The sequence below is a fragment of the Andrena cerasifolii genome, chromosome 5 (genome assembly GCF_050908995.1).
Source record: "Andrena cerasifolii isolate SP2316 chromosome 5, iyAndCera1_principal, whole genome shotgun sequence".
NCBI classification, from domain to species: Eukaryota; Metazoa; Arthropoda; class Insecta; order Hymenoptera; family Andrenidae; genus Andrena; species Andrena cerasifolii.
This window is the reverse complement of record NC_135122.1, coordinates 16,348,870-16,376,089: the sequence shown is the minus strand read 5'-3', so window position 1 is coordinate 16,376,089 and position 27,220 is coordinate 16,348,870. Positions and strand designations below refer to the sequence as shown.

The window sequence follows — 27,220 nt, the reverse complement described above, 5'->3', positions numbered from 1 at the left end:
TTATTTCAGACGGACGTACCACGAGGGTATTGTCCGATTCGAGATTCGTCGAGTGCCGATCGAGCACTCGAGCGGAGCTTTATTGGAAGGCTACATGTGCGCCTACGCTCCTCTCTATCTGCTCGTGCACGAGTGTACAAGGTGTCCCGGAAGTTTGCCACCGCGGCGGTATTCTGCCCGTTGAAATTTATAGCCCGCGCCGGAGATTTGGCTGCCTCCAACAAGAATGGCTCGTCGAATATTTATTTCTTCGTCGATGTTGAATTATGATTCCTGCGAGCACGTGGGTGCGATTATTCTCGGCGCGAGAAGGTGTCGGTTCCTTTGGAATATCGAGAAGGCGCGCCCCGTGTTTGTAAGACGCTTCGTAAATTTATAACAGAGAAGGAGGAACGAGTTGCTGAGCGAAGCTAGTCAAGTGTTAGATAGAATTTTCGCCGAGAAAATGTTTCGTCCCTTTGTTTCCGCGGAGCGGGACATCGTGCGACTCGATAAAGCAACATTTTTCAAAGTCTTGCAGTTCTAGACAATGAGAGGCGAACGAGAGGAGAAGAAGCAAGTTTGCCAAAGAAATATCTGGAAGAGGAATGGAGCGGAGGCTAGCAGCGGAGGCTAGCAGTGGAGGCGACGGTCGTGGAACTTCATTAGAAGGTGATCCACCGTGAACAATTGCTTTTCCTCTACCGGGGACACAGTTTTTGCCGAGGGCTGCTCCTTGCGCCTTGCCGCGGGTCTATCTAATTCGTGCCAACAGTAATTTATACGAACTGGGACAGCGGCAGATATTACGCTTGTATCGCTGCAGCGAGGAATACAGTCACTCTCAAATACGGGTGGTCCTTGAAGACGCCCACAAATACGCTTCTGATCGGTCCTAACCCCAAGGCTGAATTTAGTTGAAATCGACCTTTGAACACGCGAGAAGCCTTTCGAATTATCCAGAAGTAGGTCGAACGCCAGGAGACCGTTCACGCGTTCTCGCGCACAGAAAAGGAGCAGAACGAACGAAGCTAGAAGTCATTAATAAAACGTTCTCCCAAGTAAATATAAGAAACTCCAAGGAGAATATCTATGATATCCAAATGGAATCTCTCTCGTTGTCAGCTCGAATCGGCTTACTCGAAGTCGTACAAAGTTTCATTTCATTCGAGTCTACGCATCCTCACCCCCTGGAATCATTTCCTTTACAGCGCGAAAAGAGAGAGAGGAAAAGCGCGTCTCCAATCCTTTTCACCGTTTAATCCTTTTCTCATCGGCCGGGGCGAAAACAGGGAATTTCGAAAAGCGCGGGACACGCTCCGCCTCGAGTTTTTTATCCCACGGGAACGCTCCCCCAGGGTACGCTCGCTTGCGCGCGCGCGCGCAGGGAAACGGTAATCCAGATAAGCCGCTAAATGCTAGCAATTTGAACGGCGGGATCTCCAGAAACAATATTCCGTACTTGAAACCGTCTAATGCCAGCTAACAGCCCCCTGCAGCTCCTTATACCGGGTGCTCTGACCAAATGAACGCCCCCCCGAGTAACTGTATTTATCACAACGTTCATTGAGATTCCCCTTGAATACACACGATCATTACTATCTCTCCGTTCTTGCAGAGCTCCCCGCGGAAGCAACGTTCTGCCGAGCGTCCCGGTTCGCCCGCGATCTGCAACGCTCGAGGAATATCGATTCTCGCGAACCACGCGAGGTATTACGCGAAGGTATACTACAGAGACGTGTATCTACTATTTCCCTTCGACATCCCACGCTGTTTGGGCTCCTCGAGATCTGTCTGCGGCGGTGTTGGTGGTGGACGTGATACGTGATAAGGAACCGGTGAGTACCAAGAGTATCGAGGTGAGAACAGAGGGGTGGGCGGGGCGCGAATGCGGGGCAAGGTGCAACAAAGGTGGCGAGGAATAATATAAGGAAGAGAGAAACAGAAGCAGAAAGGGAGAGGCCAGGAAGAGAGAAGTGTGTAGGGAGAGAGAGGGAAGAGCCCGGTGATGCGGAGTGAAAGTCCTCAAGTAAAAACCAGGCCAGGGCTTCGTATCTCGACGAGAACACACCAGGGCCATTATGCAATTACGGCGACGCATTTGCTGCCGTCTTTCCAGCGGTGGCTCTCGCTCCCGTCCCCGTTTCCCTTAGCAATTTACCATCTAAATCGCTCAAAGTTTTGAAATTACCCCTAACCGCCGCAGCCGCCGATACGTGGACATCGGCCCCGACAATCGACGACCGGCTCGTTCGATCGATCAACGCCACCAAGCTTCTGGGATCTTCCACGTAAACGGCTGTTTCGTCAACTGCTTTAATCTCCGTCGCGTGCTTCTCGCAGGGATTGCCGTTCGAGCATCCGCGAGAATCTTTCGCAACACTTGGACCACAGGCGTGTCGAAGCAAGCTGATTGAATAATGGTAACAAATGTGCAGACGCAGATCGCAGAGCAGCTGGTATTACGATGGTTGCTGGATTTTAAGGAACATTAGTGGGTGAGGAACTGGCGGTTTTGTGTCAGCGACTGACACCAGAGTATCTGTGCATGGTCATGTAGAACGTAAATCGGCGTGGAAACATCGAAACGCTTTTTGCACGGTAAGAGGCTCGAATATCGAACAGCTAACACCTAACGTCCGGTTCGTTTGTGTGAAACGCCGTCCCGGCGCGAGCACATGTTACGACACAACTATAAACTACACGTCTCTCAATTATGTATTACAGATTGCGTTCACAATGACGGAATAGTTGAAACTAGCTTTTAAAGCCATTCTTCCAAGCATATAGGGTAACTCGGGGTAATATGCCACCGCAGGTAATGTGCCACCGCAGGTAATATGCCACGTCTCAATAATTTTTTAAATAATGCACTTACTATAATAATACTGTGCAATATGTGAACTATGTTACTACGATAAAAAAGGACCTAAATGTGACTGGGTAAAAACTACTTGTTGCAAAAAGTGGATCCATGAAGACTGCGTAGAGATTGGAGACTGTTTAGTTTGTTAGAAATAGCATTTTTCAAATATATTTTACGTTTAATTGAGTTTAAATATTTAAAATATTTTCAAATATTGTTGATTCTGAAAAATTTGAGTGATTAGTTCCCGTTTGATAGCATGTGACATATTACCTCATACCTTGTGGCATATTTACGCACCATTCGGGTAATATGCCACTTTTGAGGACTTTTATATTTGCACGTTTATTATTGAACTGTAAAACTGACATATCTCTACTTATTACTCAAAACGCAGAATTAGTTACACTTTCATATGGTGTTATCTTCTCCCCTGTATCTACTTATACTTGCGAGTTATCGCGTTTCAAAGTTAACCGTGGCATATTACCACGAGCTACCCTAACCGAATCGATTCGAGGATGGTCAAGATTCTCTTTAATTCCCCCTCTGTTCCCTTGAGCTTCTAAAGCACAGTTTGTTCTACTCTAAACGCTGTGCGTCCATCTAAATACTAAATGCATGCCAGCGGCAATGAAAGGAGAAAGATGTCCTTTCGTGGCCAGCGACAGGGTCGGCCTGCCGGCACAATGGGCTACACGCGCGCGCACACAGGCGAACCTGGTTTTATTAAGCAAAACGACTTACCAAAGTGTGACGTGGTGTAGGCGAACAAAAGCAGTCCGGAAATGAGCCGCAGTGACGTCGCATCCATGTTTCGGTTCCGGCTGCCGTTGGCCCAGAGTCCTCTTCTCTCCCGCTTTACCGCTGACAAGGAGGATGGCACATGTACACACACACGAACCACACGCGCGCACTTATGTTTGATCTGGAATTCGAAAGGGACACTGTGAACGCTTCGGCGATACTACTGCCTTTCCTCGCTGCCCCCCCGGTTTTCCGTCTGCCCCCCACCCACACCGGAGCGTGCCCCGAGCTGTCCCGCTTGTGAAGCCTTTGGTCTTGGGAAGGACACGCCGGGCCAGCGTCCTTGACAACGTTCCATCCGTGAATCATGAAACGATACCGTGTTTTCCTCCTTCCACGTGTTACTAATTGCTGGTCCTTGGAATTTGGTACTTGTGAATGAAACTCGAGGAGCTTTCATTCAGGGAGGTTTTACGAGGGATGATCCTTACCCTTGGTCGATAAATTACACTATTGGGGAAGCTTTAGAATTCGCGTGGGATTGTAGAATTTCGAACGTAAATCGAATACTTCGCTTCGAATAATGGGAAAGACTCCGTCGACAGCGTTCACCCCCTCTTTGTATTCTGTAGGCTGGAGAGAGCTTAGAAGTTAACGTACTGGACAGAGAAAGTGGAGAAGCAATATTTATCACCAAATAGAGGACGACTCGCGAGCAACGAGAAGAAGAAGAAAGTAACTGTGCTGAATCGTATTAACACTTGACACTGACCAGTCGAGGGACTTCTGTGGGACGTGTTGACTATTGACCCAGACAATGTCAACTGATCGTTAGCCGAAATTTCCTTCTGGTCGTGTGGCACACCTTTTCTGTACAGTCTCGTGGCTTTGAAAACACTGCCTGCCCCGCCACGACGACCTCGAGATACCACGAATTCTGCTGGCACTTTCTACCTGCGCGGTGTGTATCTTTCCTCCGCGAGAAAAATCGCGCAGTAACCAAACGAATTGCAACAAACTGCCAACGAAGATATTAGAAAAGCTCACAAGGGGAGGACACCGTGTGGTAGACAACGATTTTGATGAGCCTTGGCACGATGGATCTATGTCGAAAATAAGTAAATAGGTGTCCGAGCGTTTCTGCCAATGGGCCTTAATAATAGAGATATTTACATGGAAATTATTAAAAAATTCATAGTGGCCGTGGGGTTTTAATGGGTAAAAATCCCACACTACCCTGGCGCCCCCGGGGGAGTCCTCTCTGAAGGAGTCGGGGTGCCTTTTAAAGATTTCCTCAAGTTAAAAAAAAAATTATGAAAAAAATAATTTATAAAAAAAAAATATAAAGTTTTTCTTTAACGTGGAGACATCTTCAAAAGGCACCCCGACGCCTCCAGAAGGGAATCTCCCGCGAGCGCCAGGGTAGAATGGGATTTTTACCCTCTAAAATCCCACGGCCACTATGAAATTTTTAATAATTTCCGTGTAAACATCTCTATTATTAAGGCCTATTGGCTGAAACGCTCGGACACCTATTTACTTATTTTCGACATAGATCCATCGTGCCAGGGCTCATAAAAATCGGTGTCTACCGCATGGTGCCCTCCCCTTGTCAGAGCAAGGATGTTTCACTTGAAACGTCACAAAAGCACGATTCGACTGCTCCACGACAGTTCATAATGGAGAAGTATAAACTGACCAGTAAGTTAAGAAAGATCGACAGACAATGTGAAAACAAAGAATGATGCAACCCTTCAGCCGCGAAATCCTCGGGGCATTCTGGTGTTCCAAAGTGATCCACGGTGACGAAACGATTTAGCGTGGCGGTTCATAGGGAATCTGGGGAGCGATAATAAATTCATGCTGGCTAACAAAAGTTTCACCGTTCCAATACGCTCCGCGCGTATTGCGGGGCCAGCGGAGCGGCACGGAGCGGAGGAGAGAGCGAAGGCGCGACGCAATCGTGGAACAATTAAAATGCCATCGGTACGATCGTGTCCTGGGTTCATTCACAGAGCGCACCTTTGATCGCCACGCTCGTTTGCCTAGCGATATCCAGCGGCAGGAATGGATCGGTAGGAAGCTAGCTGCACGCGGTATTCGAAACACGAATCGTGCAATGTTAATCGGCGAGTGGAAGCGTCGAAGGTGCACGCAAAGTTTCCAACCCGCGTTATTATGGAGCGTGGTTCGTCGATAGTCGCGGGACCAGCCGCTGGAAAGTAGAAACGGATCGTGCTGGGTCAAACCGAACGCGTCATCTTCCACGGGCGTTAAATACTCCGCGGGGCCCCAAGTTGCGCACATTTAGTCAGCTGGCGCAATAGTTTTTTTTATCGTGGATATGATTCAAGTAGCGTGTGCTAGAAAATCTTTCGAAAGTAGTCTACGGTCAAACGAAGCCGTATGATTCAGCCGCAGGATTCTGATTGATATCAGAATCGCACTGGGGCTGGATTAATTTGTGTGGAACATAATGCAGCTGCGTTACGTGTTATCTGCGTGATAATACCGATGCTATAATTTAGTTGTTCACAGTCGAAAGCACACGAAATGGTATCGGTCGAAGGAGCTATTTTAGGCGACCAGTGAGCTTCGATTTAAATGCTTCAATGGTAATTGTTATTATTTCTGTGGCAATTCGTTGGATATTCCGCAATGTGCGGATCCACTGTGGCGTAGAGAGATTAAATCGACGCTTTTGTTTCTATTTTTGCAACAACTGCACTCGGATAAGCCTGGGTTACGACAACCCCTAAAAGGAACACGCTTTCTAACCTTCACCCCTTCCAAACTGAATCCACCAGCCACCAACATTCAGCTGAACTCGGTGTTCCTCTCGAGACTTCCTTACCTGACACCTCCGCGACACCCCGCTTTATCCCGCATTACGCGCTCTCGCTTCTTCGAGCATCCCTCCAACTACTCAGAATCGGTTACATGGATCACAAGTGACTAGCTTATCAATCACCACGCGTTGCACCTCAAGTCGGCGCAAACCATAAGAAGGAACAGAGTGCACTGAATCCTACGATTCCAGAGGAACTTCGCGCAGCGACGAGGTAACTCGGAGCTCGCGAGAACCGGGTCAACCCGACGCAACAAACAATACAGCCCCGGAATGCAGGGAACCAGGCACACAAACAGCACAGTGAACGATCATAACCGACGCGGACCAATTAGCCGCTTCGCGGACGCAAGGGTCCGGTTACAATAGAAGAACAATAGCAAAGAGGGAGGATTTTCTCCTGATACCCGGTCGGAGCCAACGCACAAGAGGAGCGGTGCACACAGTGATGACGAGCGATCGCGGAGGAAACTGGTCGCCAGCGTCGCGCTAGGTTAAGGTGGCCGGGCGGACGAAAGTGCAAGGACGACAGCAAGGATGAAGCAGTGTTCCCCGGTGAAGAGATCCCTGGCAAACCGTCACAGGGGATGGTACCCGTGCACAAAATCGTCCCGCTAACCTGTTCAGCTACGCTGGGCGCAGCGCGGTGCGGCGCGGCAGAGAGAGCTGGGAGAGCCCGCGCTAAGCTCGCTCGCACCGGGTGCGTGGAGCGCGCGTTTTCGGACGTGGAAGGACTGAGCCGGGGGTTACGCACGTAGCGTACGCGGCCTCCAGGACATGTATTGGCGGCCAGGGAGGCTCCACCTATCGCGTGGCAGAGTGGGAGGGCACAGGGACGACCTCGAGCTTGCGCCCTCGCCCCGAGGTCCGCTGCTCGTGGCACAACCCCTTCCTTGGCTTTTTCCCAACTTTCGAGCTTGCGGTGCACCCCCGCCGGCCCTCTGCCGCCCCCACCGAATCCGTCCCCACCACCCCCGCCCCACCTCTTCGTCCATCGCGCGGAACTCACCACCCAACGTAGTCACCATTACCGACGCCGGTTCCTGCGCCCCAATCTCACCCCACCCGAGGAATACCTGAAGAGCCGCTGCCCTAACACGGCCGCCGCTAGCGATGGGACCAACACCCTCGCGACGACTTATCGATACACCTCCGGGGACTGTCGATTGTTATCGGATCTGATGTCCCTCGGCGAGCTTGACCCGCTGCTAAAGGCGCGGGTGTAACGTTCGCCGGAGGTAACGAGGAGGGTGGCTTCGAGGGGTTGGCTCGATGGATGGAGAACTTTTGCCGCGGAGGGCTGTTTGATCCTATCGAGGGATTGTTTTAGAGACTTCTAAGGTCGTAGGATGGTGCAGCGATGGATGGAGGATGGTTTATGAACGGTGCTTTCGCACAAGGTGCTTCCGATGGATAGGAACGAGGTCAGCCGGAGGTTTCAAGGTCTTCTCGATGTAGGAACCGCTTTCTTTTTTATCACTTTTCTAAGTTCAAACGCAGAGACTTTAACTAGCAACCTTAGCCGACCTTTGCAGCCCCTCGTCGCTTCATTAATGCCAAACTTGAAATGAGTGCTCACCGCGCAGCCACGTCCCACACAATTTTCGTGAATACCGTAATCGTTGGCAAGCCCGTCACGCGGTGCCTAATACTGTCCACCTACGTTCCTCTGATAGGTCAGGGTTCAACAGATAGGGCGGATAGCCTGGCAAAGGAGCCTCTTGCTCGATTGAAAGGGACTTTGTCTGACGGAGGAACGGAGAACGTTACGCTGAACACGTGTTCCGCTGCGGGGGTGGAACTGTAAAGGTCTGCGCACACATATCCGTTCCGTGTCAGTTCCGTGTCAGTTCTGTATTCGTTCCGTGTCCCTAATTTCACTGACAACTGTGTAGGAGGCCTGCTCTGGCTCGGTCAGTCCCAATTCAGCCGTTTCTGCAAGCCTGCTGTACAGTTCTTTCAGTCAGTACGTGACAAAAGTATTCGAACACCCTTCGAAGCAGAATAACATTTTTAAAATTGGTCCAAACGACGTGATTTTTTTTAGAAGCTAGAAGTATTAGGTTCCTAAGTAGGTGGCGTGTTTCGTCGTTTTGAAAAAAAATCGCAATTGGTCGGAATAGCGAAGAAAATAATGAAGGTCGTTTTTTCCACTTTTTTTCCTGCACCTGTAATGAAAATTTAAAAATCCCTTAAGTAGGTAGATTTAAGTAAATTTTACTCCAATGCTGGTACACGGTAAAACATCTGGTTTCCTGTGAATGGGTGCTTTCCTCGACATCAGCAATCCACTGCTAACTATTAATGTAAAAGTACATTTTAATCTATACAATCTCCTCCACACGCTTCCCTTTTCATGTCTAATGCTGTTTATGGGATGAACCGAAAGTTTCCTCTTCGCTCGTTTTTTACTACATCTTTTGTGTAAAATCCAAATAGATAACGCTTCAGTCTCGTTCATTCTTTCAGAGAAATATTTTGTCCAAAAATGTGCGAGGCACGAGAAGATATTTTTTATTGAAGAACAAATGATCGACACCTATCGCGATACGTGTTTCGCGATACGTAAAGCACGCAAACGATACCTTTTAACACTGATCCTCACGGCCCGGAACTGACGGGTACGGATATGTGTGCGCAGACCTTAAGGGTGCGTAGGTCGAGGTGGCTGTCGAAGATCGCAAGATCGACGCCATCGCTAGGCGGACATAGACGAAATTTGGACCAGGAGGAGCGGACCGCAAGCACGTCGAGGATTCCAGCGAGGTAGCAGGAAGGGAGGTCAGACAGAAGGGGGTGGCAGCCTTTTTTAGCTGCAGCTGCAGCTCGTGCCTTCTTGCGACGTGCCGCGGTTAGATCGTTCGCCCTCCTTCTGTCTCCCTTCGCCCCCCCCGATACGTTTCGCCAGCATACTACACAGCTCCACCGCCCACACCCCCGTGTCTCGTGTTTTGTGTTCTTAGCCGGCTCGTAGTCTTTAATGAATGTAATACGATTTCGTTGTCCCAGCAAAGAATTCGAAATCAGCTCAACGGCTTTATCTGTTTCCCTGGTCGCGTCGGTTTACGCCGAGGCGGAGGGGTGGGTGGACGGGCTCGAGGGGATGATACTCCCTCCGGGGGGGCGGGAGGTAGAGTCAGGTAGAAATTCAGAGAAGGAGACGGGAGGGTGGCGGTGGGACGCTGGCGGGAAAGAAGAGACGAATAATTGAGAAACAGGGAAATGAGAATCGCGTTCGACCTAGAAGGAAAATAAACGATCCTTCGAGGGAAACCTTCATGCGTCCGCGAAAAACCACGGAGACCGGGGAATAAAATAACTGTTAAGGAATAAAAGAATGTTAAAGCAAGAGGGAGGGTCGCGGGCGGTGGCGCGGGGGACAAAGAGGGGATTAAAATATAGAAATAATCCCGGGAGCAGCCAGACCAGACATACTATAACGGACAAGATAGGAACAAAGGGGGATGAGAAGGATAAAAAAGACCAAGTTCAGGGTGGAGTGGCCAAAGCTGGGTGGGATGGGCGTGTCCCGGTGGAGGTTTTCGAAAACTGTGACACAGCCGAGCAAGGGGGAGTCTGTTAGATACCCGTGATCGCGGGGTGAGCAAACGATAGCACTTTCGATTGCTTAATCGCCCATGGAGCTGATGCCCTATAATCTAGGAAGCACGAAGGGATAGTTAAAGCGTTCGTCGTGATGCGAATCTTTCGAGATCCGCGAATTACAAAGAAATTATAATTAATTAGAATTAACAGCGAAATAAGTGTCACCTCTGCGAGCGCCTATTGAGTTTGGATCTGTTCGGTCGAGTAATATCCGATTTTTACAACGATTTTTTCCCCGAAACAGTAACGTTTCTCCGTTTCAGAAGACAAGCGCGAAACAATAACGCGCGCTCGAGCATCTGCGATCGGCCGGATGCGAATATCGAGTGGCCGGCAGACGGTGAAATGACGACGTTGACAGGTTCGTTAAAATCGCGCACGTCCCATCTGCTTTCAATCACCGACCGATTTAATTAAATATATTCCGTTGTGGAGCAACGGCAAGTAATAAGCGCGCAACATAATTTCTGGAAAGGACTCGCCGATGCGTATTTTCGCGGCGCCCGTCAAATATCTCCGAGTGGATCGAGATTGATTGACAGCGAGCCGAGGGATTTAATTTCATTTCACGACATGGCCGAAAGGATACCCACTGCGTTCCGCGAGCCAATCGGTTGGCTAACCCTCTTATCCTTCGAATCTGTTAAATGAAACATACAGCTCGCTGAAGGTCGGCCGCGCACAAATTAAATTACATTAAAAATCTCACTGCGCAGCTCTAAGGACGACGAGGATCGAATGGAACTCCCCTAGGAACGCCAGGAATTTGTCAACGATCGAAACGTTAGGATCGATAATAAAAGGGGTCCCCGGCGGGGGTGGGTTTCATTCCTCGCATTATTTCCGATTCGACTCCCAGCACGGGGTGCTTCTTTGCGAGGCAGAAGCTGAATTGTAGATCTTAGTCAGCTGTGCGCACGTAACGCTTTGGCACAGTGGAAATATCGCGGTATTTCAGTGAGAAATGAACTTCTTTCTCGGACCTGCCTCCCTGCGTTATACGCGATGCTCCGTCACATATGCTGTGACCACGCAATGCTCCGCAAAACAGCGCATCGAATGTGTAGAATCAAATTTTTCCATATGGACCTTCGTTTTCCAGAAAATCCATTTCGAAGACACCCACTTCACCCGTGCTCGCAAGTAAACATTCAGTTATAGGGAATAGAGTTTCGCGATTTGGAATATATATATTTTTAAAGTACTCATAGCAACTAAGGGCGGTATTCTCAGTCGCTGCTTATTCTTAAACAAATGCTTAAGGGGGTATACCCGTTTGAACCCTCGGAAAATGTGTACATTTTGTGGATTTTTTTACAAGTCAACGGCTTGATGAAGATTTCCCGTTTTTTCACTATCTTTACATAGTATTATGAACTACTTAAAAAAAAAGTTTCAATTAAAAAACTACTGTTTTTCGAAAGTTATGCATACATAGCCGAAAGTCTCTCGATTTTAGACGGCTAAACGGTGGGCCTGAAAACAGCTGTATGTCATGTCTGAAATCAAAAACAATAAAATCTTCTTATCAAGTATTTCAATAGCTATCGTCCAACAGGGCCGATTTTGAATATTTTGAAAAATAAAGAAATGGTGAGAGATCAAATGTAAAGTTACATTTTTTCTAAGAGAAAACCCCAACTTTCTTCTTTATAAATAATAAACGGGGAATTATTGTTTGTGTAAAAAAAATTCCTAAGGTAGTTCTCTTAATAAAAAAATCGCTTTTTTGGAAACTACATTCCCTATAAGTGAATGTTTACTTGCCAGAGTCTATTTTCTTTTTTTTTATCTTTTATCGATAATCACGCGGAGTCACTATTTACTACGATACACCCTGTATATTCGTGTTTCGGTGTTTCCGCTGTCCAATTCGTCCTTGCGACAGCTTTCAGATCTCTCTCTTTACCCTCCGCTTTTCGCAGGCCCGCCTCCGTGAATTCGCATTTCCAGAGAGACTTGGAACTCAGAGTTGCACGGGTGTTCGCGCAACTGAGGCATCCCTTCGGAGCTGTTGCACTTTGACTACTTGAATTCGCGCGGCAAAGGGATGCTGGTGGCCGGATTCTGGCTGGGATACCATCGGGTATCTGGCATTCGGCGGAGCAAGTTGAAGCTGCGGATGGTTTTTGTTGCCTGGGGTTTAATGGTAACGACCCTGCTAATGAAGCCCCCGAAGAACGATGTCGCGAGCGTCGATGCGCCGAAAAAAAGGACACTCGAGGTTATTAGGGGATGAAACAGTTTTGCCGCAATGTGGACGCGAAGGGAGTTCCTCTGCTCCACCTAATCGCGATTTCTACCGCGCCCAACCGGGCGCAGCTTTACTTCGTTCAATGTCAAACAGTCGAGTTAATCACTCTTCTCTGTAAAACACATTTCTTGCTTATCTATCGCACTGCACCAGTACAAGGGGGTAAGAGTCGAGTTCCATCGAAGGGATATTCCCCCGTCCCGAGCTCCCGTTCGTTTGCATAATTCCGTTATCATCAGAAGCTGCTCCCGCGATCGCGGATGCCTTTACACCGATTGTCCACCCCCGCCTCGCCCCTCCCCCAGAAACAGAGGAAATTCTCGCACGAGCGACGATGCATCGATAAAACGGCTGTTCGAGGTTTCGTAAATTCGTTCCCGCCGAGAGGAAATCGCATCATCATCTCTCGCCGCTGTCTGCATCGGTTTCGCGCGGAAAAAACGTAATAACGTATCCAACCACCCCACCGCCTGGTCGTCTGCCCTTTTCTGCCGCTACCAGCGTCCCTTCCGCCCCTCCCTCTTCCTTTTTTTCAACGAGAGGCAAGCTCGCTCGTGCGACGCGGCAGAGGACGAGGCTGAATTTCGAATAGCTTGCCTCCTTTATTTAATAATTTCCAACGTGCTGCCCTAATGCTTTTACACTCGTAATGCTCGGGACGGTGGATTCAAGTATCTGCAGTGGGAAGAACAGGGGATATCTACCGCTAGGCAGTTTGCCCCTTCATTCCCTCGGAATCCTAGTCTCCGAAACTCGAGCGAAGCACAGTCATCGTTTCCAAACGAAGCAACGTTACTGCCCGATAACGGAATCGAGCGTCCAAGAGGATTCCGCTTGGAAATTCCCCCTGTCCCGCCCCAAGAGCAGTTCCCGTATCTTCCCCGAGTTGCCAAGCCCGTTCGAAGCGTGCCGGCGCGAATCAGCGCGGCGTCTGAGGGAAATAAAATTCTATCTCCGCGACTCACGCGTCACCGTGCCACCCCGGTGCTCGCTCGGAGGATCCGTGGAATCTCGTGGAATCGCGTCCCCGCTCCGCGCGAGGGGGGTTGGCACACGAGGCGGCGTCCTTCGGGGGGTAAGTCAACCGATACGGCCGATAAAGCCGAGTCGATTCACGAAGGACGAGAGAGGAGGGTAATGGGGCCACGTGGGGTAGGCGTGGAGGAAAGGACGAGGCCTGGATGGCGCGGGAAGTGAGGGAGCAGGTGTAGGAGGGACACAATTAAAAAAAGCTCGAGCCACGCTTTTGTCCGCGGCCCAGCCAGTTCACGCGCGAGCTCTCGCGTTTTCCGCGCGCGCCTCGCCAGTCCGCTCCCGTCCAAAACCTCTCTCCAGCCGCATACACGCACACCACCCCCTTCTCCAACCCTTTGTCTTATTTACCTCTGCCCGTCCTCCTCTCGCGCCCCCCTAGACCACCCCTCGAGGCACGACGGGTGCGTCTCTTCTCGCGAGCTTAGCCGCGCGATCTCCGAAGCGCTCGCGCGAGGCGACGGGTTCGCAAAATGGTGCTCCCACGCCGCAGGAAATGAGGCGAGCTTTGTCGCGAGCATCGGTCGCGACTCCGCGATAATCCAGGACGACGATGGACGAGAGAAGCAAGACACTGGCTGAAGAAAACCGGTGCACGAGGCACGTGTCCGAGGGAACGGATCTTTAGTCGGAACGGGGTGTTTGATATTAATCGTGAGTCTGGTTGAAAAGAAGCGGAGACTCGGAGCCAGGGTTATGCAAATGGTGCGGATCGCGAGGGTGTGAGAAATCTGAGACGTATTCGCGTGTCGAGGCAGCGATGCACCTCGCCTCGGAGGTCTACACGATCGAGTCGATGTCCTGGAATGCACGGCGAATACGAGCGCGCCAGATATCCTCGTTCTTTTCATCTGGAATGCGCAAGAGGCCCGACTAGATAACACTGCGAACCGAGCAGACTGCACGGTTTTTTCGCGAGCACGAACGTTCGATAGCGCGTTGCTTTGTACGCGCGGATTCTCCTGGGCGACTTTCTTTTTTTATACAGTCGTCTTGTAGAATACCTACAGTTAAATGGAACGACCTAACTGTCTTTGACAAACGGAAGATTCCCGAGTGGGCTAGCTGAGAAGTTCGCGACGGAAGCGCGTTAAAGGAAGCGACGCGCAATCTTCGCATTCTTCCCTGAAGTTTCTATTGGTCACACGCTCGCTGCCGAGCGAGAGCTGGCATTATGTCAGGAGTTTAATATCTTCCCTTCGCAGGCAGTCTTTTGAAGCTGCTCGCGCGGCACGTGCCCGCTGTATTTGTGTAACAGACTGTAGACGATGTAGCTAACCAAATATAATATCACGTTCGATGGAAAAACAAAGGGCACCCCTCCTCTTACGAGTTCCCTTCCCCGTTCCAACGAGCCCACCCCTGCCGTCGTTGTTTCGAACTTCATTGAAAGAAATTGAAAAAAAAAGAAAAGAAAACGGAGAAGACGGCACAAACTTTTCTTTTAAACGCCACTTCCCTTTAATTACTCTTTAATTAAAATGCCGTTGGAACGACTTCTATGCTGCTATATACGGGGGAGGTACCGATAAATATTCCGCCGCTGGAACATTCTCGTCGGCGATCGTTATGTCGGTGGCAGGCTCCGTTCGATTAATTCGATTAATTGCGAGCGATTATTAAGAAGCGCCGCGTACGCGGATATAATTCGCGCACACGTGGACGCGCGTAAAGGGGCATGCATGCGCGGGCAGGATAGAAGGGGGCCAGCATTAAAAAGATAATTAAGAGCTGGGAAGACAATGGACGCTCCAATCAAAATTCAAGGCAGACAGCATTGTGCCACGGCCTTGTGCTTCGTTCCCTTTCCTTTTCTCCCCCCGCCTCCCCCCCGTAAATGAGCGCATTTTTCTTCGCCATTAAGGTGCACGGACAATTTTTACGTGTCCGCAGCGACGTCCCGACTTTCGAATCGAACGTTCGCAGATCAGCCAACGACCAATGGAATCCAACTAAAGAGTTCGAATATAGATCTAGTAGATCGTTGGGATTAATAGTTCTCTCTTCTGCCGTTTTGGAAATATTAATCCGCGTGCAAGTAATGCCCCGAGCGACGACAACTCGCGCTGATGTACCGCTTTGGATTTATCTTAGAAAATAATTCGAGGAGCACCGCGCTCTGGTAATTACTCCGAGCGAGATGGAAGGGAGAAAGAGAGAGAGAGAGAGAGACGCAGAACTAAAGCTAACAAGCTATCGAACGCGGGGAAGTAGAAGGATTTAAATGTACTACGGAAATCGAAACCTCGTGACATCCTGTCGTAATGAGAGAACAATGTCTCGGGGAAACAAAGAGAAGTAACAATTGCCACGGTGTCTGCCCGCACGAGAATTACTGTAATTGTCCTGGGTCGTGGAAAATGAAGTAACGCGGGACCTCGACACGATCGAATTTCCCTTCGGATGAATTGCGAATTTCCCCGGCTCGCCCCGGTTCTATAAGTAAACCGTGCGATTATCCAAATCGCCGTATCTTTCGTGCACTCGTGTAAATCGTACAGGTAACCGACTGCACGAGCCAATGAATTTATATTAACTTCCTAATGATTCGTCATCAAACAGAGAAGATCGTGAACGCAACATAATCAGATTGCCGCTCCGGGCTACGCACGGCCCTTCACCACCGTCAGCGGGAGGGTGGAAGCAATATGAAATTGGTCATTGACGGGACACCTCCGGGGTGTAAGCCACCCCTTCTCAGCCCGCGAAAACAGTGCTGCGCGCTTCGGATCTTTCATCGAATTCGTCAGAGATGCCTCTAGAAATATCCTAGTAAATAAACCAAAAAGCTATCCCTCTTAAGGGGAGGTTCCGATCTAAAAGTCCATATTTCGAATGTTCAACATTTTAGGAATACGTGTTTAAAAGGATTTATTGAAATTCGTAGAATTCCCGAAGTTATAGGCATTTAAGTAGCGGCAAATGCATGGGTAACACCCGGCCACTCGGCACTCACGTAAAACTTTAAACGCGTTTTTCTCGAAACAGTGTTCTCAAAAGGGTGGGACCTGTATCTCCAAAAGTTATTATCCGAATCGATTGAAACTTTTTTTATTTTGAAGAATATACTTCTGGCTAGGGGAAGTACAAGAAGAAAATACAAAAAATTGAAATTTTATAATTTTCAAAGGCGTTGAAAGGGTGAAAAATATAGTGAAAAGGTGATTTCAAACTTCAAGTGTCGTTATTTTCTAAGAAATATCATTTTTGTAATTTTTCTGGTTTCCCCCCTAGCCAGAAGTATATTCTTGAAAATAAAAAAAGTTTCAGTCGAATCGGATAATAACTTTTGGAGATACAGGTCCCACCGATTTGGATGAATTTTTTGACGCCTTGACTTTAACGACTCCCCAGTGCCGTCTGCAATGATTAATTATAAAACAAAAAATATATCTCTACAATTTAAAACATCCTTAATACAATGCAAAAAGTCCCATTAAATTATATATAGTAGTTTTCCTTTAATTAATTCCTAAAGATCACCTATTTTTTAGGGCTCTAGACCAGAAGGTCCCCTTAATAATGCACATCAGAGGACGATACTCCCCAGCGAAGAAGAAAAAGAAATAGCCACCCTCCTGTAATTGAATTCTACCGAAAATCTGAAACTCTACAGCGACGATGAACCCCTTGGAGCCAATAAACGACGCGAAGCCACAAAGGGAATAGCGTAAGAAAATTCGCAGGGGCTGATTACAGGGGCGCGTGGAAACGTCGCGAGAATGTAGAAGGCTCCGTATCCACGACCAAAGGCAAAAGATCCCCGGCCCCGTCGCGGCTAATTAATTATCCGAGCGGCAGGGTAATTCGCGGTGCTCGGTCGGCCCATTAATGCAAGCATGCAGCGTCGAAGGGTCGTAACTGCTCGCCTAGTTACATAAGTAGGTGCAAGGTAGGAGGCGGCAGCAGGCGACCGGAGGCGAGATCGTAGGTTTATTGATTCGGTTTTCTCTCGCGGGTTGAGTTTTTTCCCCTCCCCCAACCCCTGGATCCCACCCAGACCTTATCCTACCCCGTTGCTTTCTGTTGCACTCCCACCCCGGGCATCGCGACGTTCGAAGTAGGACGCAACCTTCGGCGGCTCCTTCCTCTACCCCGTACGGCCCTGGATGACCCAAAACGCTATCAAATTAGTTCCTCCGTCCTGTTGCACCGTCTCCCGTCTTCCACGGATCCTCAGTGGGTGGGCGGACAGGAGGAGAGAGAAACTCGGACCTTTCCGGGATTACGAATTTTTTTCGGGGCAGGAGCAGGTGACTTATGCTCCGGTTCCTTTTTGCACTTGTTGATGCTAACGAGGCAGGTGGTCCGAGGCGTCTTCCTTTGATCTTGACCTGACAGATCCCCCGCGCCGGAGCAGGACACTCGAGACTTTTCCTCTTGCAAGATTTAGGTCAAGTCTCGTTTTCCTTTTTCCACGTCCCGAGGGATTGGCGATTTCGAGAAACGGCGCGCACCCTGGGACGCGGCTAGGAGGCCTTAATAAGCGAACCGCGGATATTTTTATCGTTCGGCGGTATTCCACATGGCGAATTTAATAGCCCCGTTATCCCGGCGATACAATGGCATTATACAGGCCCGTCGGGGGCTTCCTCGCATAACAATCCGACATTATAAGGAGGATTTCTCTTTCGGGGACATCCGAGTAATACGACGCCTTACCTCGCCATTCACCGCCGGCCGTCTATTCTGTCTTGCCGAGTTATTACCCGGAGTTCGGTTCCATTTCGAGGCCCTCGCCGTTCGATAATCGCGACGGGGACCGATCAGCGGGCGATAATTCTCGCGGGGAGATATCGGCCGGGAGTAGAGCTGTTCGAGTACTCGGAAAAAGCGAGCCGGGATATACTCGGTTCGAATAGCCGAGCCGAGCCGAGTGCTCGAAAGAACCGAGCGGCTCGAATGAAGCGAGTAGCTCGGTTAAAGCGAGCGGCTCGAAAAAACCGAGCGGCTTGAAACAATCGGGTGGCTCGAACGATCCGAGCAGTTCGAATCCGTTTCGGGAATATTAGAATTTTCGAGCTGCCCCACTGCGATGCAGTGGTTGCATTGAATATGAATGCTTAGAATATTATAAGCTGTATTAACCCTCCCGCTACTATCGATGATTATATTCGTCCAATGCAAAGCGTTTACATTTCAAAATAGCAAGCATGCAATGCAAATTTTCGTACGACAGTTCCAAACAAAAAACATTTACCCTAAAAAACTGGTGTTTGAAAAAAAAATGTATTTGGTTGGAATAGCGAAAAGAATAGTAAAGGTCGATTTTTAAACTTTTCTTTGTGAGCTTGTAATGAAAATTAAAAAAAAAACCGTTTGTAGATTGCAGTAAGTTGTATACGTGCCTAAAATTTCATCAAAATCGGTTAACGTTGTTCCGAGCTACAAACGTTTAAAGATCGCAGAATAAGGTCGAGAATCGCGAAAATTCCCGAAATTGTTCGAGCCACTAGATTGTTTCAAGCCGTTCGAAACCCGTTCGAACTGCTCGGTTAATTCGAGCCGCTCGCTTTATTCGAGCCGCTCGGTTCTTTCGAGCGCTCGGATCGGATCGGAAACCGAGTCTGGGCTCGAATCGAATTTCGAGCCACTCGAATATTCGAGTACTGAAGCAGCTCTAGCCGGGAGGCGATAGCGGGAAAGTCGAAACAGCCGTGTTTACGCCTCTTACCAGGACTCGCGCGCGGCTACGCCCCGTGAATAATAAACGCGCTAAAGTCGACTTAAATTCGCCCGCCTGGCGGAGGGGCAGCGGGGCGCGGGAAACGGTGCAACCGGAAACGACGTTTGCCTTCGCCACCGGGGAAACGGGGCCAGAAAGGACAAAGATAAAGATCCTGCAACGTCACGACGCCGAACGAGTAACGTAATATTCCCAATCCGCCGCGGAAGCTTTAGAAACGAGATAAAGGAGAGCTCACGGATACAATTAATCCTGGTCTACCCTCCTGTACAGGGCGGTCCACAGACCGCGGGCGCGTACAGGGCGACGTTTAATGCGTGGCAGAAAATTCGGGAATAAATTCACCGTTCCAACGTGACTTTCCTCGAGCTCCCGATCCCCTGGACACGCTTTGGGACGGGAATCGTTATAGGGGCTTTTGGCAACGAGAGCGAGGACGGAACGATAGGTAGGGCAACGGTTCAGATGAACCGTCTTCTTTATCTCTGCGCGCCAGATTCGCCCCGAGAAGTTACAGGTCACAGTTCGCAAGGGACCCCGTAGGGTAAACCAACCAGTAATTGATCGCATACCAGTGAATGACCGTTAGGCAAAGAAATGTCAATTATAAATTAAAAACATTATTATCTATACTATTATATAAAGAGAGAGACGATTTTTATGTTCGCGCAAAACTCAAGACCTATTGAACCGATCTTCCTCAAATTTTAACACGTTATTTTTGCATACTCTAGGATGGACATAGGCTATGTAGCATGTCTCAGAAACGCGTTATTAACATGTAATTTATGTGTAAACATTTCATGTGTACGGCTGTTTTGCAGACCACGTGACCCGTGTATACGACAGTCTACTTCGCGCGCGCATGCGCATATTCGACCCGCGCGATACCTCGCCCGCAGCAGTACCGTGATGTCACCACCAGATGGCAAAGCTCTTCGCGCGCTTTCTCGCTAGAGAAGTGGATTATCGCGGACATGTATGTTAGAATGATCGTATGGTCAAAAATTGCTGTTGCAGATTTATGTGTACCCCGTGTGGATGTTACTATGCCCTGGGTGATATATTACGAAGAAATCAAGCTTTTTTTCAAAACACTTAATTCCCTTAAAAGATATTAAATCTAATAAACATGAATTAGTCACGCTAATATCTCGGGCGAAGCCGAGATGGGGGACGCTAGTCTGTTTATAAATGGAGTGTAGTTGCACTTTTAATATCCTACATTTTTAGTTACGCGTATTAAGCAAACATTAATAAGTACAATTCTTATTAAAAGTATGCGGTCATTTACTGGGCTTCTACAGGTTTTGCATTTTATAATTGTTTTTCTTTTAAATTCCTATAAGCGTAAATAATTATTTTTACAGAAGTTAGAAGAAAAATAAATTTAACCGCAATTTCACCAGTCGTTCTGTTGTTATACATAAATATATTGAAGCATTAATCTCAAAGGTCCATAGATTCAACAATTCGGTCATTCCCTGGTTGGTTTACCCTATATTCCTCGACGTTTTGTTTCCTCCCGCGATCGCGAACGGTCCAACGAAGCAGAGGGATGGACGGGGAGGAGAGCTGCGAGGGGGCTTTAAAAAAGTGCGCGAATACTCGCTGGCTCTGATCGAAATGAATTTACTGTTTACCCGGGGGGGTTGCCCCTTGACGACGCCTCCGGCTATACACCTCTTTATCCGCGACAGAGAATTCAGCGAGCGACAGCTCTCTCGGCGGGCTTTAAGGGCCCCTGCCATTAAACCGTGCCACGGCTGCTGAAATGATTTGCGGCGCGGGAAATGGGCGAAGTTTCCAGCCAGATACAAACGGCCACTGAATAATGCCGTCCCGCGGCTAAGTAAGAGTCGGCAAAAGTGAAATTTAGTGAAAAGTTGCATTACACGGGGCAGAGGGAGGGTCCGCTGCGCGAATCCCCGCTGCAGGGAAAGTAGCTATATACATATCTACCAGAGACTCGCCGACTGTCTACTCGGAATACAAAAGAGCCGATGACGCTGGCGTTCGTACGAACCTCCCAGATCCCCCTCAAACGGTTGATCATCGAGCCGCCCCCGGAAAGCTACGCGTTTCCGTGTCAACCCTCGCCGAACTTCGGCAAACAGTTTAGGATTATCGAAGTCCGAGCACCGTGGACGTCGGGAGGCAGGGAAGCATGGAATCACGCTTCGATATTACGAAATCGGAGGGGCCTCGACTGTTTGAATAAATCGCGGGCTTAAGGGTGGTGGTTGGCCAAGAAGGGCCTAGATACCCAGAGGCTGAGGAGTACCTATATCTCGATTCTGTCGCGGGGGAGCGCGGTGACTGGTGGTTCGCTAAAGCGTTTCTTAATACGCTCGAAGAGGTGGGTGGGCAATCCATCGAATCTGCGTAGGAAACCGTGAACTCCAACCTCCGGAGTGGGCACCCTTGACCGATAGTGCGAAATATGAAGGTGCAACTTTGTTTCGACGATAGAAAAATTCCCATCGACGAGAGCGAAGCTCCACCCACGCGTTCGATCGTGACGTCTCGCGACGTAATCAGCCCGAAGCATTCGTTCCCTTGGAAAGGACCACCGACGACGGGGACGTGCATCCAGCGCGGATAATTTTAACGTCCACTCGCCCACTCGAGAGGTCACGGTGGAGAGGGGCTTTAAAGCTGCGACGTAGCCGATGTCGATGGAATTGAACGCGCGTTACGCGAGGGGGGTTGCGATTCGCGGGTTTCGAAGAAACTTTAGAACGAAAGGGAGAAATCGATGGACGAAGAGTAGGGGTATATACCAGGGGTGTTTAATACAACGACCTCTTTAAACTCTCCTTTGCAGCCCGGGCGAAAGACGCGCGACCCTTAAATTGCATTTGAATAAAGCAATTTGTGCACGCAGCGTAATCCAATTCAGGCCTTCTTGCTAGCCTACGCTACGCGAAAGCACCGATAAATCAACCAGTTGCGCCGCGCATCGAGCTGAGCACACCCCGGCGATATAACCATACGGGCTTAATTTCATTCGTTTCGCTCTGCAATTCCCACCCCCCACCCCTTCAAAAAGAGACCACCCCGTCGCAGAATCTACGCGACATCCGGATGCTCCGCTCCACTTACAAGCTACTTATTGGCGCGTAGAGTGCAAAGTGTAACGCTAGCTTAAATCCACAGTTGAAATGTACATACAGCATCGCTAACGCAACGCAGCTTCGGTAATCTAAAATCTAGGTAAGCGAGCAGCAACAAACCAGCTCGAGCCAGCTATCATTCAAGACAGAGGAGATTTCAGTGGATCCGCTAAATTGGGGATTATAGAAAAGTCTGCGCGCAACAGTTTATCGAGTGATTTAGCGGGGAAACCACTAGAAAGCAGGCTCGTTGCGCACAGATTACCGCGAGGCAAGCGTGAAACAGTGGAGCGGTATAGAACAGTCTAGGGCAGCACATTCGAAATCGTGCAAAATCAATAAACGATTAACTCTTACGGCCCCCTCTCCCCGCGAGCCCAGTGTTATCCGAATTTTGCCGGGATCCGATGCCCAACGTTCTCGCCGTTCGGTTTCCACGGAAATCGCGCCGCGTACGCCTTGGAGCCGAGCGCTCGGATCGAGACGCCTCGATCTTGACCCAATTTCGAACGGCAAGCGCTGAGCGAGAGAGAGAGAGAGGGACCGTCTAAGAAAACAAGCGAAGGGAAATCAATAAACCAAAGCCCCGCGGAGGCGGCAGCTCGAAATCCTGACCGACGTCTGTGGCCTCTATCGCGAGTACGCGCCCTCGGTTTTCCTCGCGCCGCGCGAGATTCGGCGGTGCCCGGTGTCATCGTTCGCGCGGCGCTATCAAGTTAGGGCTAGAGGGAGAGTAACGGCGCGGTTAATCGCCAATCGCGTTCGATCGGTTCCGCTCGGGAAGAGTTCACTTTCCGAGGATGCCGCCGCGAACTTTCGCTGACCGAATCAGGAGCCGCGTAATGTCGCGAGCCAGGGGGGATCGGGGGAACAGAGGGGCGGGGGTCCGCGTCCATTTCGCTCGCGATGCGACGTGGTTTATGGAAAAAAATGGAACGTAAAGGAGTACAGATCAAGGCAGGTGAGACAGCTATGCTACGAGACAGCGCTAAGGAACACCGAGCAGCCAGAGATGAGAAACATTCCAGTCGTGTGTATGCGCGTGGAGGGTGTTTTAGAACACTGGTTACACGGCTGAGTGGTAGGGAATTTATAATAAAACAGAACAGAAGTCTGTCGAGGGGTGTGCGCGTGATTTCGGTCACCCATAGTTAGTGTCTACCCTGTACAATAAATAACTAAGCTCTCTTCCATTCGCAAACGTGGGCCTGCACGCTAGCGATTCTCAAGAACGACTAGTTTACAAACCCACGTCGACGGAATGACTTTCGTCCGTCAGCCAGGCACGCCTGTACCCATGATTCTAAAACACCCTGTATATATGGGGCAGCCCGGTGGCCGGGGGTAGCTCGATCTCCGGTTACGAAATAATTTCAACGGAACTCGCGAGAGAAAGGGGAGAACGATTCTTCTCGACGCGACAGGGTCTTCGGAAATTTACGGGACTTCGGTGGTTACCAGTTTCGAACACGATCGAGAGTCGAATATGATCGCGAGGATTTCTCCGAGCATATGCTGTTACATCGACGTAGAATTAATCACTCTGATAAAGAGAGAGAATTGAACAGCGACGCGCCAGAGGTACCAGTCTCCGCGAGAAAGAGATCTTACGGCTGTTAGTTCCCTTCCTTCCTATCGCTTCGTCGCGATAGTTGGAAAGGAAGACAGTGACTCGTCCCCCAGACTTATTTCCCGGTTACGTTGCCTGGTATTCGAGCCGATCCTCGATACACCGTGGCATTGTGTACATCGATACACGTATATATATATATATATATATTACACATTGCACGCTTATCGCGGGGCAATCGATGGTCACGGCGAACGGAATACAGTAAGTAGTCGAGAACATCTATTCAGCGGAACATTTAGAGAAACACCAAATAATGAGAGAAACGAAACAGTGATAGGTACAGAGAGAGAGAGAGAGGAAGTAAGACAGAGAGACAGTTATATAAAAAAGAAAGAGAGAAAGAAAGAGAGAGAGACAGCCATCTCACCGCCCGCCACAGCTCAAAGCACTCACGAAATCTCACGGAGGGTGGGGGGTAGTAGATCACGACAAAGGGGGCCACAGTAGTCCCTCTTTCGCCTGACAATATTTTACTCTACTCGGGGATACGGGCTAGATGCTTATTCCGTGTTGTATTTATAACCTAAAAATGCGACCGCACTGCTCCCGTATGCGGACCGGTGAACGCCGTGGTGCCACCTGACAGACTCCGGGAAATTTGAGAAAACAGGATTTCCTTCGGCCCATGCGCGTCAACTTTAATCGAATTTTCGCGTCCCAGTGCCGACCACCGGCTGCGCCTTCGCCTCGATACAACATGCACGGCCCTGACTCCCGTTCGAAAATTCAAATTTCTCCTCCCCTCCCCCGCCCTGCGTAGCAGTTTCCCGCGCTTCACCAACTCTCACGCCGATCTCCTTCGATTAGTCAGACCTGGATCTTGCATATTACCAATGGATTCGTGTCGATAAACCCCCAATTGCGATTAAATAATTGCTTAAAATGCTGGGTCCGCTATCGAGAAGGGATTAGAGGCGCATGACAAATGGCGGACATCCTCGAAAGCGGTGAATACGAAAGCGGAGACCGTTCCTGTGCTAGCGAGTTATTTTCCTTCGTTGCTTAATTTGCGGTTAATAAGACACTTTGGTAGCGAGGGAAAGAAGGTCGCAGAATTGACTCACGTTTTTTTAGCGCGGCCCGTGGGAGGTCACCTTTTCCTTTGTACGGAAAACTTGAACGAATTAGCACGACACTGAACACGCTAAACGCTTGGGCGGGTAATGAGCCATGACTGATTGCTTGCCGCGCTCCGCGCTGGATTTCGCACTCGTCGCGCCACCTGGCGAACAATTCTGCAACTAGAGGGACGTTGCATTTTTATCTGTACTAAAACTTTGATGGAATACGGAATATTTATGTATTATACAATTCCCCATTACACATCGTTGTTCTGAATTATGGATACATAGGTACAAGGAATATAATAATTTCCGCTGTATTTTAATCGCAGCAGCTGTGGCACCCAGATGTTTTGTTTCTTTGTAAAATAATTCAGCACAAGGGTGTTTCTAATCTCCATACAGATTACTGAGGAATGAGTAACGTAATAGTTAAATTAGAAAATTGAATAATTCGCGGCCACGTATTGACTAAGTACGTAGTTGTTGTTTTTAAAGTCATGGAATGTCGCGCTGACTGCGAGTCACGTGGTACGGGTCCAGTTGAACCGTCATTTCGTGACAATGGCTGCTCCGGTGAAAAAACGTGATATCCAGCGGAATATCGAGGACAGGAGTAGCGATGACGAGGATCACAGTTCATCGAACAGCGAGGATAACGAGCGGAATGTCATAGAAGAGCAGGTAAGAGATTTTTACGGTGTTTTTACTAACGCGAGACATCACCGCTCGTGTCTAACCTTACTACCGTACACGCGGTCGTTAGAACAGTCTCGCTTTTCACGATCATTTACGACTGCCGAGGCCGTTACGAATGGATCAGAATGATCGGAGTTAGCGTACGAGCTTAAAAATCGTACGACCTTGCGAAATCATTCGCCGAACTGTCAAGATGACCAGCGTGGTCATCATTGTGCAGGGGCCGTCCGGTCGGTGACATTTTACGATAACGGAGCGTGGGAAATGTTTACCGACAGACTTAATTTCACTGTTTAACCCTTCGTTGCATACTGTTGCAAATATGCAACATATTTTTTGTTTCTAATTTTTTTGTTGCAACCTAATATCCTAATATCTAAACATTTACATAGATCGCGTTGAACGTTGTAATTCCGCGTTTTTTAAGTAATCATAATCGTGATGACGGAAAAAGTGGAAAAAAACGCAATTTTTTTTATTATTTTTCCCTTATTAGTATCACTTGTACGAGTCCAAAAATGTATTTTTTCCAAAATCGAAGAAGTTATGCAAGGAAAGGTTAATTGAACAAGATGAGCTTGATGTGAGAATGTATTGTTAAGACCCAGGTTTCTTGTAATTAGGGGATGGAAATTCAAGTAGACTTCGAAGGGAGAAATCCTTTAGATCCAGACTACCACGGGATTAAGACCCTTCTGCAACAACTCTTCCTGAAAGCGCATATCGATTTAGGTGGTCTTACGGACATGATTATTTCCCAAAACTATGTGGGCTCGGTTGTCAAACAATCGGAGGACTTGGAAGAATCCGACGACGAGGATAACGACATTAACGACGTGTTTGGAGTTACTACAGTAATTAACTTATCTAGCGGACAGGTGAGTTCCTCGTAGTTGATTGTATTCCTTACCTCGATGCGATTAACTGTGGCGAACATCTTCTGTTTCAGAACTATCTTTGCATACAGCAACTCAGAGACCTGTTAAAACAATTGGCGAACGAGCATGCCACAGATGCGACTAACAGCATGATAAAAAACATTCTCGAGAATGATTCCGAAGCTTTAGGCCTCCTGATTAACGAAAGATTCGTTAACATTCCTGCTCAGATCTCTGTGCCACTTTTGGAGAACTTGACTTCCGAAATCAAGCGAGCGAATAACAAAAGAATGGCATTCGACTTTTCGTATTACGTACTGATCTGCAAATTGTACAAAATGGAGGAGCAGAAGATGGGGAAGAAAGCGAAGAGCAAAAAGAAGAGTAACGCGGAAGAGCCGACCGTTATATGGAGTAATCCGGAGGAGGAGATTTTCGCGGAGGACGCGACGTGCAGTTTTGAGTTCTCCGTTGAAAAGGAGTCGGACAGTGGCCTGTCCGGGACATGGACAGAGGGGGATGACGAAATGGTACCTTATAGAAGGGTTCTGTTATTCGAGGCGACCAAACTGCAATCAATTATCGATAAAATAAAAAATCATGTTTCGTAATCAATCGAAAGGACTAAGATTAATCCATCTCATATTCCTGAAACGCCTATACTGTATTAAAGGAAGGCACACGCTTCTGAAAGATAATATCTCTGATATTCTATCTTGTACGATGAACTGTATCATATCTATACAGTACATGTAACCAGCTTTTTATAATACACCTTTTTTTCATAATGCTCACTGCAATCTGTTTCCAATCAC

At 48.7% G+C, this 27,220-nt stretch overlaps 2 protein-coding genes across 8 annotated transcripts in view; one reads left to right on the top strand and one right to left on the bottom strand.

Moving 5' to 3' along the window:
* Positions 1 to 25,005, bottom strand: part of LOC143368867 (protein Skeletor, isoforms B/C) — a 71,863-nt gene extending 46,858 nt beyond the window's left edge. For 4 of the 7 annotated variants that reach the window (XM_076812051.1, XM_076812056.1, XM_076812055.1 and 1 more), the window contains exons 1-2: positions 7,060 to 7,162; positions 3,593 to 3,773 (exon numbers count right to left, since the gene is read on the bottom strand). In XM_076812051.1, coding sequence (XP_076668166.1) covers positions 3,593 to 3,659 — 67 coding nt within the window. In that variant the 5' untranslated portion in view covers positions 3,660 to 3,773; positions 7,060 to 7,162. Of the gene's footprint in view, positions 1 to 3,592; positions 3,821 to 7,059; positions 7,163 to 24,290; positions 24,327 to 24,831 lie in introns of those variants that run through there. The other 3 variants (XM_076812053.1, XM_076812054.1, XM_076812052.1) reach the window with 3 other exon arrangements.
* Positions 25,006 to 25,351: 346 nt separating this feature from the next.
* On the top strand, positions 25,352 to 27,205 carry LOC143368719 (protein BCCIP homolog). Its single transcript, XM_076811733.1, has 3 exons — positions 25,352 to 25,512; positions 26,151 to 26,405; positions 26,477 to 27,205. The coding sequence occupies exons 1-3, from the start codon at positions 25,393 to 25,395 to the stop codon at positions 27,014 to 27,016; spliced, it is 915 nt and encodes a 304-aa protein (XP_076667848.1). The 5' UTR covers positions 25,352 to 25,392; the 3' UTR covers positions 27,017 to 27,205.
* The last annotated feature ends 15 nt before the right edge of the window (positions 27,206 to 27,220 follow it).